Source organism: Gossypium raimondii, chromosome 3 (assembly GCF_025698545.1).
Source record: "Gossypium raimondii isolate GPD5lz chromosome 3, ASM2569854v1, whole genome shotgun sequence".
Lineage (NCBI taxonomy): Eukaryota > Viridiplantae > Streptophyta > Magnoliopsida > Malvales > Malvaceae > Gossypium > Gossypium raimondii.
Genome location: NC_068567.1, coordinates 41,579,598 through 41,590,698, shown reverse-complemented (window position 1 = coordinate 41,590,698; position 11,101 = coordinate 41,579,598). Strand labels below are relative to the sequence as shown.

The following is an 11,101-nucleotide window of genomic DNA, read 5'->3' as shown; positions in this document are numbered from 1 at the left end:
AAAAATGCTAAAAAACAGACTAAATCGAAATGAAGACGAAAATACAGGGCCAATTCGAAATAATTAAAAAAAACAAAAAGGATCAAATTGTGACGCGCGCAAAACAACAGAGGACCAAAACAGCAAATAGACTGAGTTCCCCAAAACACAGCTCTGCAATGGACCAAAATGTAACAAAAATAAAACTATGTGGCTGAATTAAAATAAAAGAAAATAATGAAAAAAAGGCCAAATTGCAACGCGTTGCAAAGTCAAAGGGACTGTGCGCGCAAATATCCCATTCGAAGAAAACACGCGGATCCTCCCCCTGGGTCAGGTCACCGCGCGGGTCAAGGGGCCTCAAAACGGCGCCGTTTTGATAGTTTATTTAAATCTAAAATTTTTAGCAGACCTTCATTTTGCTATTGAAAATAAAAAAAAACTTCAAAAAGTTTTCTTTCTTTTCTCTGTTTCTTAAAAACCCAATATCTCCTCCCCCTTTTGAGTTCGGGCACGACGCTGGTGAACTCGCGCGAAGGCTTCACCGTAGCCTCGCCGCGACTTTGGCACACAGAGGGAATCACCGACGGTGGCGCGCCGCCAGCAAAAGGTACCTCTTTTTCGACCCTTTTTTTATTATTTTTAAGAGAAATAAATCGAAATAATTTTTTTTATGAAAAGTGAAAGAAAAACAGAGAAATAAAAGGCGAAAATCACCTTCAATGGTTTAGTTTGCCTTTTTTATTTCTGAAAATGTTTGTAAAAGTGGGGAAGCCGAACCCCTTACGATGATAACGTTTGGCTTTTTTATAGCCTAAAATTACATATTATTTGCTATTATTTTTCTTTTTTCTGGTTGCTGCTGTTTGCGTGTTGTCTTGTTTACAGGTGACCGGCGGCGCAAGTGGCGTGGTCGACGTGACCGTGGGCAGGCACGGATGGGACGTCCGGCGGCGTCAGAAGGCCAAGGGTCAAAGACCCTAGATGCGGCGCTAGGGTTTTTTTTTTGAAACCCTAGCTTGACTTTGGGGATTGGGCCAGTCGGGTTATTGGGCTTAAGTTTGAGTTTTGGGCTTAAGTGGTTTGGGCCTGTAATGGGTTTGTCACTGGGTTAATTTTTTGTTGGGTTTGCGTATTTGTTTTTGTAATTGGGCCCCGGGTCAAAAATTGGGCCCTACAGTTATATTTACAAGTAATGATGGATAGATAACGATGCCTGTCGTTTGCTAAAACTCCACCGACCACCAGTAGTTTTTTTGAAAAGTGGGTGGCTCTTCGTCAATTTCTTAATTTGTTTCTATTTTGAGAATATTTCAAAATAATAAATGATTTCACGAATCGATTTGGACTTATGTTGTCTTAATTTTTATATGGGTTTTTTATTTGTTTTTCCATTATTTAATAAGTCTTCAATTTCAGAAGTTTTTTTGCTGCTCTTGTAGCACGGTTTTTAGCCTTACTTATGCATGTAATCTTAGTTTTACAAGTGATTTTTGGGATGATTTTGTTGTCGTCCTCTATAGTTTGGTGAATACTCGATTCTTTTGTCAATTTTTGCTCGCCGCTTTAGACCATCCGGGGTTGATTTTCTTATCATGTTTAGTGCTTGCAATCACTCCAGATATGTCGTGCTTGAGTTGTGACAGAGCCAATTGTCAATGTGTCAGAATGTTCTATTGATGCTGAGGCTAAAGCCTTTGTTGTGTTGACGGAGTTTGTCCTTCCCCATCTATGACGAATGTTTGTTATTTTTTTCCCTGAATTGTATGGTTCCATTCATTGAATGAATTAATGAATTTACCTTTCAAAAAAAAATTACTGTAAACACACTGAGGAGTAGTTATAGATATAATCAACACCATAAGCATAAATATTATCAACATTCATTGAACCTTAACTCGGTTAGTATCAATCTTGTTGTCAATGTAGAAAGACGTGGCTTTGAGCATGTTAAAGTACATTTGTCCTTCTATTTAAAGGTTGAAAGAGATTATGAATAATTTTAAACTTCATATATATATAAAAAAAAAGATGAATGAGATAATCTTCCTTCTACTTTGTTACAATGTCTACTATAAATACTATATACCTAAATTTAGTAAACAAATCCTTCTTTTTACTACATAAATTATAAATTTAATCAATCAAATTAATATATATTCATTATTTCCATATTATATTTAAGGGTAAATTACACCATTAGCCACTAAACTATGGGCAAGTTTTCATTTTGGTCACTTAACTAAAAAAAGTTATAATTTGGTCATTAAACTATTCAAATGTTTTCATTTAAGTTACTTGGTTGTTAAAATCGATATTATATGGCTTTCTCTGTTTATACTGCTTGCACAAGTCAAAAGCTCCCTTTCCCCTTCTCTTCTACAGTTCAATTTTCTTTCATGAAACATCTTTGGACATTACGAATCTAAGAACCAAAATTCAAATAGTTTTTTCTCCGATTTATAACACTGACCATCAAACTGACTTGAATCTAAGGTATGTTCTTTTACTCATCGATGGGTATTGATTCATCGTACCAATCATCGAATCATTGCTTGGAGTTTGTTGGTGAAACTTAAAAAAAAAAAAACTTAACAGTTCAGTGACTTAAATAAAAACTTTTGAATAGTTTAATGACTTAAATGAAAACTTTTAAATAATTTAAAGACTAAAATGTAACTTTTTTAATTAAGTAGCTAAAACAAAAATTTATCCATAACTTAATGACTAATGATATAATTTTCTCTCTATTTAAATATGAATATCTGAAAACTAAAGTAAAACATTTTCAAGCGAAAGATATGATAACAAGTTTTCATGTTTTAATTTAATTGATTCGATTTTAAAATTCCTAGAAATAAGAGTATAGGTACTTAAGCTTGGAGTTAATAATTTGGAACTATATTTGTAGGGCATATATAGGATAAACTTATGAGCCTTGTCCACTAGGGGTGTTCAAATGGTTGGCTAGATTATTAACCAAATCGAATCACTATTAATTAAATTATTCAAATGTAAAATTTTTAACCATTAATTGAACCAAAATTTTTTCAAATTCATTAATTTAACTGATATATTTCGGTTAATCGAATTATCGAAATTGATATATTTTTGTCTTTTGATTAAAATAAGTATAAAACATATAAAAAATACATTGCTAATGTTCATTTCTTTTAATAGTTCAAAAAATATATTATATATAATATATTGTTTATTTTGGTTATTTTGATTAATTCAGTTAATTATATTATTTCAAAACAAATTAATTTTATAACCAAAATTTTAAAAATCATCAATCGATCTCCAACTAAATTAAATTTAATCATCACCTAATTAATTGAATTAAATCAAATCCATCCATTAATTCAATTTTAACCAAACTACATCCAGTTCAACTGCACATAGACGCCACAATTAAACATTTAACTCACACCTGCGCCTTGGACCTTTTGCCAAATCAAACTCCACTATCAATTTCTAAAAGGAAGCCGCAGGCAGGCTCCAACAATCAAAATGAAACTCCAAAATAAACAAAGCTTTTATTTTTAATGGAACTTCTTAGTTAATGAAAATTTGATTTTGATTTTAATTTTAAAATTTTGATTTTGATTTTTTTGTTTTATTTATGTATTTTTAAATATTTTAAATTTTAATTTTGAAATTTTATGTATTTTTAATTAAAATTTTATGATTTTCTAAAATTAAGATTGAATTGATATAATGTATAAACATTGTGGGTTAATTTTATTAAATTTTTAGAATTAGGAACAAATTGATAGAAAATATTAAAAGCTAACTTTGTTATTACGTCTAGCCACATTAGCATTCCATGTGTTGGCCAAAGATATTTTAACGGTAGAGAGATTAAAATTACAATTGATCTAACTAAAGTGACTAAATTAACAACAAAAAATTGTGACCAAAACAAGAATGCATTAAAAGGAGATTATCTAAATAGTCTAATCTTTAATTTTTATATAAATTTTAATAATTATATTTTTAGGCTAACTATACAATTGTTCCCAAATTATATCACATTTCTCATTTAGGTACCTAAAATTTTATTGGAGGTAAAATGGTACTTAAATATAAGTTCTATCTTATTTTACCGTAAAAGTGTACAACATCTTATAAAAGTATATTATGTGTTACATTTTATTGAATGATATTATGTTTTAGAGTAAAATAAGATGAAGTTGATAGTTTAAATGCAATTTATGAGGAAAAGACCTACAATTGATATAGCTTAACAATTTTGCATTTAAGCATATTTTTACATGGAAATTTTCTCATCCTATATATAGTTTTCTTGGGAGGCATTTAGGCTATTTCCTAATAAATGTCATTAGTGATTACCAAACTTTGCTGCCCTTTAATTAGGCTGCTTTAGGTTTAATTTTGTTCTTATCCTAATTTGTAAGAGTATAAGTGAATTTTTTCAATAAATTTTTTATATTGTACAATTAAAATATTAATATTCACACATATAACAGGGATATATCCACATTAAACATCAAAGAGAATTCAGTAAATAAAAGTTTTTCATTTATTTCCCTTCAGTTTTTTTTAATTTTGAATAATAAAAATATAGCTGATTAATTTAGAAATTCACAAAGTCAGACTAGATTGTAATAAAAAAATAAGTAGTCAAAAGTTAAGAAAAGATTTTTTTTCTTTATAAAATCCAAAGGACATCTGTGAGCTGACCGGCCATCGCCAGTGATACCAACAGTTTACCGGTTAACCCATCGGATAGTTGTGTGCTTTCCATATGCCAACGGCTTTAATGGCGCAAAGCAACCTCTAAAGTCTAAATAAATAAAAAAATCCCCCAATATGAGAATAGAGAAGCAAAACAAAAGGCAATCTCAATTTCACTCATTTGACAATTGAAATCCGTGGTATGGCCAAATCCGTGTTGAAGTCAAAGCCACCATTTTGCTCTTCCTTTCCCTTTTCCTTCATCTCATCTCTTCTGTTTTGAGCTTTCACCCTCTCTCAACCCACATCGGAAAAATTCTTCTTTGGTAAAAGGGGTTTGCTTGTTTCTCGTCCTCAGCATACAAAGCTGCTCTCTTGTTGTTGATATGGGGGCTCAAGGCTGCTGGGCTATGGTTATTATTCTTGGGTTGTTGTTGCAACCTCAGTTTCTCAGCTCTCAAAACCTGACATGCAATCAAAAGGACTGGACTGCTCTCCGGTATTTCATGGACAATTTGACAAAAACACTTGAAGGTTGGACGACAAATTCCTCTGCTGATTGTTGTGAGTGGGAAGGCATAACCTGTGATCCTCCGTCTGCTGGTAGAGTAATCAAGTTGGTACTGCCCAATAAAAGGTTATCAGGCAAATTATCTGATTCTTTGTCTGGTTTGGATCAGCTTAAAACTCTCAATCTTTCCCACAATTTCCTTAAAGATTCATTGCCACTTTCTTTGTTTCATATGCCGAATTTAGAGCAACTTGACTTGAGCTATAATGACTTCTCTGGACTAATCCCTGAAAGCATCAATCTGCCTTCAATTCGAAGTCTTAACGTCTCTGCCAATTCCTTGAAGGGTTCCCTTCCTTCCCATATATGTGTTAACTCCTCCGGAATTGGGTTCCTTAGTTTGGCAGTGAACTATTTCTCTGGTAATATTTCACCAGGGCTTGGAAAATGTTCTTCCTTGGAGGAACTGTATCTTGGCACAAATCAACTCACTGGTGTGGTGACTGAAGACATCTTTCAGCTTCAAAATTTGAGACGTCTGGGGCTTCAAGATAACAACTTGGGTGGGAAACTTAGTCCTGGTATTGCTAATCTCTCTAATCTTGTTCGTTTAGATATTTCTTCAAATAATTTTTCTGGAGAGATCCCGGATGTGTTTAGTGAGCTAAAGAGATTTCAGTATCTTATAGCAAATTCAAATAACTTTAGTGGTGGAATTCCCAGTTCACTGTCCAATTCTCCAACCGTTAGTTTGCTGAATTTGAGGAATAATTCATTGGAGGGTTCTATATATCTTAATTGCTCTGCTATGGTTACTTTGAATTCTCTGGATTTGGCTACCAATAAGTTCACTGGGCCTGTGCCTGATAATCTTCCCTTATGCAGACAATTGCAAGATGTCAACCTTGCCCGCAATAATTTCAGTGGCCAAATCCCTGAGAGCTTCAAACAATTCCATAGCCTCTCTTATCTTTCCCTCTCGAATTCGAGCCTCCATAATCTTTCCTCTGCTCTTCAAATTCTGCAGCAGTGTAGGAACCTAACTGCTTTGGTTCTCACCTTGAATTTCCCTGTTGAAACATTACCTGATGATCCTAATCTGCACTTTGAAAAGTTGAAGGTTCTTGTTATTGCAAGCTGTCAACTTAGAGGTTCAATTCCCCAATGGTTGAGCAAGATTTCTTCATTGCAGTTGTTGGATTTGTCATGGAACCATCTGAATGGAGCACTTCCACCATGGTTGGGAAGCTATAGGGATCTGTTTTACTTGGACTTATCGAACAATTCGTTTACTGGAGAGATCCCTAAGAGTTTAACTGAATTACCGAGCCTCATTCATGGAAATATCTCACTGGAGGAACCTTCACCAGATTTCCCTTTTTTCATGAAAAGGAATGAAAGTGCGAGGGGATTGCAGTATAATCAAATTTGGAGTTTTCCACCAACACTTGAACTTGGTCACAACTTTCTTAGTGGACCAGTTTGGCCTGAGTTCGGGAATCTGAAAAAGCTTATTGTTTTTGATTTGAAATTCAATAATCTCTCTGGACCGATTCCGGAAAATTTGTCTGAGATGAGCAGCTTGGAGATTCTGGATCTATCACATAATGACTTAACTGGGACCATACCACCTTCACTGGAAAGTCTCAGTTTTCTGTCTATCTTTAATGTTGCCTACAATCGACTTTATGGGAAGATTCCTTCTGGAGGTCAATTTCAGACATTCCCGAATTCAAGCTTTGAAGGAAACAATCTTTGTGGTGATCATCGGTTCAGTTGTCAAGATAATACAAGTGAACATGTGTCTCCAAAAAGATCAAGAAAGAACAAAGATATCATCATTGGAATGGTTGTTGGAATCATATTTGGGACAGCCCTTTTGATTGGCCTTATGTATTTGTTTGTTCTGCGTACACATAAACGCAACGAGGTCGATCCCGAGAAAGAGGAGCCTGACACCAATGATAAAAATTTAGAAGAACTCAGTTCAAGGCTAGTGGTGCTCTTCCAAAATTGGGAATCCTACAAGGAGCTTTGCATTGATGACCTTTTGGAATCAACCAACAATTTTGACCAAGCAAATATCATCGGTTGTGGTGGTTTTGGTCTGGTTTATAGAGGCACTCTCCCAGATGGTCGTAAGGTTGCCATTAAACGGCTTTCTGGTGATTGTGGCCAGATGGATAGAGAATTCCGTGCTGAAGTTGAAGCACTTTCAAGAGCTCAGCATCCAAATCTTGTCCATCTACAAGGATATTGCATGCATAAAAATGACAGGCTCTTAATATATTCTTACATGGAGAATGGTAGCTTGGACTATTGGTTGCATGAGAAGGTTGATGGACCATCCTTGCTCAGTTGGGAAACAAGGCTGAAAATCGCACAAGGGGCAGCTAGGGGTCTAGCTTATTTGCACCAGTCATGTGAACCTCATATTCTTCACAGAGATATAAAGTCAAGTAACATTCTTTTAGATGAGAATTTTAAAGCTCACTTGGCCGATTTTGGTCTCGCAAGGCTCATACTTCCCTATGATACCCATGTAACCACTGATCTGGTAGGGACATTAGGCTACATTCCTCCTGAGTACGGACAAGCTTCAGTTGCAACCTATAAAGGTGATGTGTACAGTTTCGGGGTAGTGCTTTTGGAGCTTCTGACCGGGAAAAGGCCCATGGATATGTGCAAGCCAAAAGGTACCCGGGATTTGATCTCTTGGGTGATTCGCATGAAGATGGAAAACAAGGAGAGTGAGGTTTTTGACCCGTTTATCTATGGCAAGCAGCATGATAAGGAAATGTTGCGGATTCTTGAAATCGCTTGCCTTTGTTTAAACGAAAGCCCTAAAATTAGGCCTACAACGCAGCAGCTAGTTTATTGGCTTGACAAAGTGACATCGTTATCTAGTGTTTGAACGCAACTACATGAAACTCCGGTTGTACAGCTAGAAGCAGCAGCAGAAAATTGGTAGTTTTTCATAGTAATGTCATCCTGTTGTAAATATTACTCCAGATATGTGGTGTATCGGATTCTGCTGCTCTCCAACATGGAGAACTCTTACAGAAAGCAACAAGCATTTTTATGATTCACTTTGTAAGTTTTCACAATCGAACAACAAAATGTTTGTTTCCAAACGTGTAAAATACATATAATTCTTTTGTATGTAATGGTGATACGAAATGTGAAGATTTTTTTTCCATTGAATGTTATGCCTTCTTTTGCTGTTTTGCATGGTCCTATGCTTTCCTACTTGGTGTATTTGTCGTAATGGTTTGTTGGTAAGGAAAACTTGGTTGTTGGGTTAAGTTAGAATATAAGGTTGAAATGACGTGGGGCTGCATCCAGTACAATCAACCATTTGACATTAATAAGCAGCAATTACTTGGTCAAAAGTTGGGAAATACTTGAATTAAAGAAATTTTTGGGTCCACTGTAGGCTTGTGAAGACAAATTTTGGTAAAATGTTTATAGCTGACTAAGGGCCAACTTGTTCTTATTTTTATGTCATTTTCAGGTTTGACTATGTGGCCAAACCTAATTAAAATTCCCTTCTATAAAACTTTTAAGGCATAATAATTTTTTTGCCCTCCAACTTTACAAAAGAGGTCATTTTAACTCTACATTTAACTTTTCTTTTTTGCCTCTTTTAGCCTTTAAACTTGTATTTTTTTTATCAAATCAACCTAAAATGGGTGAAAAAGTTAGGGTTTGTTAACTTTGCTAGTGTGGCATATATGTGGATTGCCATACAGATGCCATGTTAGTATTTAATTAATTTTTTAAAATTTAAAAATTATTAAAAATATATTTTATACTTTTAAATAATTTTAATGTTTTTAATTTTTTAAATAATTTATATATTTTTAATTTTAAAGTTTTAAAAGATTAATTAAATACTAACGTGGCATTCACGAGTATGCCACGTCAAGAAAGTTAAAAATATTAATTTTCATCCATTTTAGGAAGATTTAACAAAAAATGTAAGTTTAAAGGCTGAAAAAAGGGTGAAAAATTAAATGGAGGGTTAAAATATTTTTTTTATAAATTTAGGAGTCAAATAAATTATTATGACAATTTTAAAATATTAAATGAATAAATTCCAAAGCGAAAAAATATAATTACATTAAATTGTTAAGAAATCAAATGAAAGTGGGCCGGCGAATAGTTTAGAGTACGAGGTAATAGTTTCAAAATTATTAAAATAGGAAAGGGTGGCGGGTCAATTCGGGCAGGGGCTTGCCTTTTGCCATCAAGTTGTTGAATTCTCTTTTGGGTCAAGTTAGGTTCATTCGTGCATCTGTTTCTTTTCACAAAACTAAAAAGAAAAGAGAAAACCAACAGAAACTAAACTAGGAAAAAGAGATTGTTAGATTGCCACACATTCACGATATGCACGAAAAATATTTATATAAATAAATTTAAATGTATTTTTAGTTGAAATGAAAAAGTTGAGATAAAATTATAATATTTTAGTTGAAATTATTCACTCGTGGCTAGTATTGTCCAAAGGGGTAAATGGTTAGCCATTGAATGTGCTCCATCTCCATGAGGAGAGATACTCCCAACATAATGGTTAAAAGATGAGGTGAACAACCACCGCATCACAACTAATAATTTTTATTACATGTATGTTTTTTAGATTTATCAAAATATTAAAAAAACATAAATACTTTTAAAATAATATTTATTACTTTGTAAAGAAATAGATTTTGGTAATTTTATAGGGTAATGATTGACATTAACTCAATCAAACATATTATAATAATAACCAAACCTATTATTATTATATTAATTAGCAAGGCAGTTATAGAAAATATGAGTTGGGAGTTTAGTTTTTATATTATTCTGCCAATATTTTGGCAATGAAAGAAAATGTGATATTTGCATTTTAGATACGTATGACTGACTATATTTTATTGTTATGAATTTTTAGTTACAGTTTTCCTCCATTCTTTATTTATTTTTAGGGACATGTTAAAAGTGCTTTTGTGGTGGTTATTGGTTAACGGCAAGAAGAAGCATTATTTTCTTTGCTGAATTAGGGTAACGTTAACATAAAATTTATATCTATATCTTAAACAACAATGATGACACACACAAAGATGTAAAAATAAGTGATTTCGGGGTTTTTATTAAAAATTAATTAATTATAAAAATTAGAATGAAGAACAAATTAATTACAAAATTGAGGTATTTGCCATAATAATTTTAACGTCGTTGATACATTGATGGTACCGGTAATTTTTAAAAATTTAACCAAAAAAAAGCTAAAAAGTGAAAAAGAAAATTTGTGTTGCCACTTGACATATTGACACACCAGTTAATTGTTTTAAAAAATCTGATAAAAACTAAAAAATTTAAAAAAAGCTAATTTGTAATTCCAACACCACATATTTAATACATTAATATCTTTTCCTTACATTTAATTCCTATAACCAAATTTTTTATTTAATCAAGGGTGTCACCTGACACATTGATGACACCAATTAAGAAAATATTTTTTACGGAACAAACATCCCTTTTCATAATTAATTTGTTTTTATCATATATTTGTAATTAATTATTTTTATATAAAAAGAAGAGTTGTGCTCTCGGTTCCAATAATAGACTGAAGTTAAGCCCTGCATATCTAATCTCTCTTATCAAAAACAGCTATTTATCTAGTGATCTTCAAATTAGTATATGCATTTTATTCATCAAACAATTCAGCAATACTAACATTTCCATTACTATATTAATTTATTATAAATATTTCGAGTAAAATAAACCATTTATATAAATTTATGTATTTATATAACACAACCACTGTATATATGAAATTCTGTTTATATTTAAATAAAATTGTATTTTATTCCTACCAATAAACTACAGAAAATTACCATTGAATTATGTTTTATAAAAAATACCTAT

At 32.7% G+C, this 11,101-nt stretch overlaps 1 protein-coding gene across 1 annotated transcript; it reads left to right on the top strand.

Moving 5' to 3' along the window:
* The first annotated feature begins 4,721 nt into the window (after positions 1-4,721).
* LOC105794303 (phytosulfokine receptor 1) lies at positions 4,722-8,395 on the top strand. Its single transcript, XM_012623416.2, has one exon. The coding sequence runs from the start codon at positions 5,067-5,069 to the stop codon at positions 8,103-8,105; it is 3,039 nt and encodes a 1,012-aa protein (XP_012478870.1). The 5' UTR covers positions 4,722-5,066; the 3' UTR covers positions 8,106-8,395.
* Positions 8,396-11,101: the final 2,706 nt, after the last annotated feature.

Excerpts from the sequence above, each read along its gene's own strand:
- LOC105794303 (XM_012623416.2), top strand. The coding sequence starts at position 5,067 with ATGGGGGCTCAAGGCTGCTGGGCTATGGTTATTATTCTTGGGTTGTTG.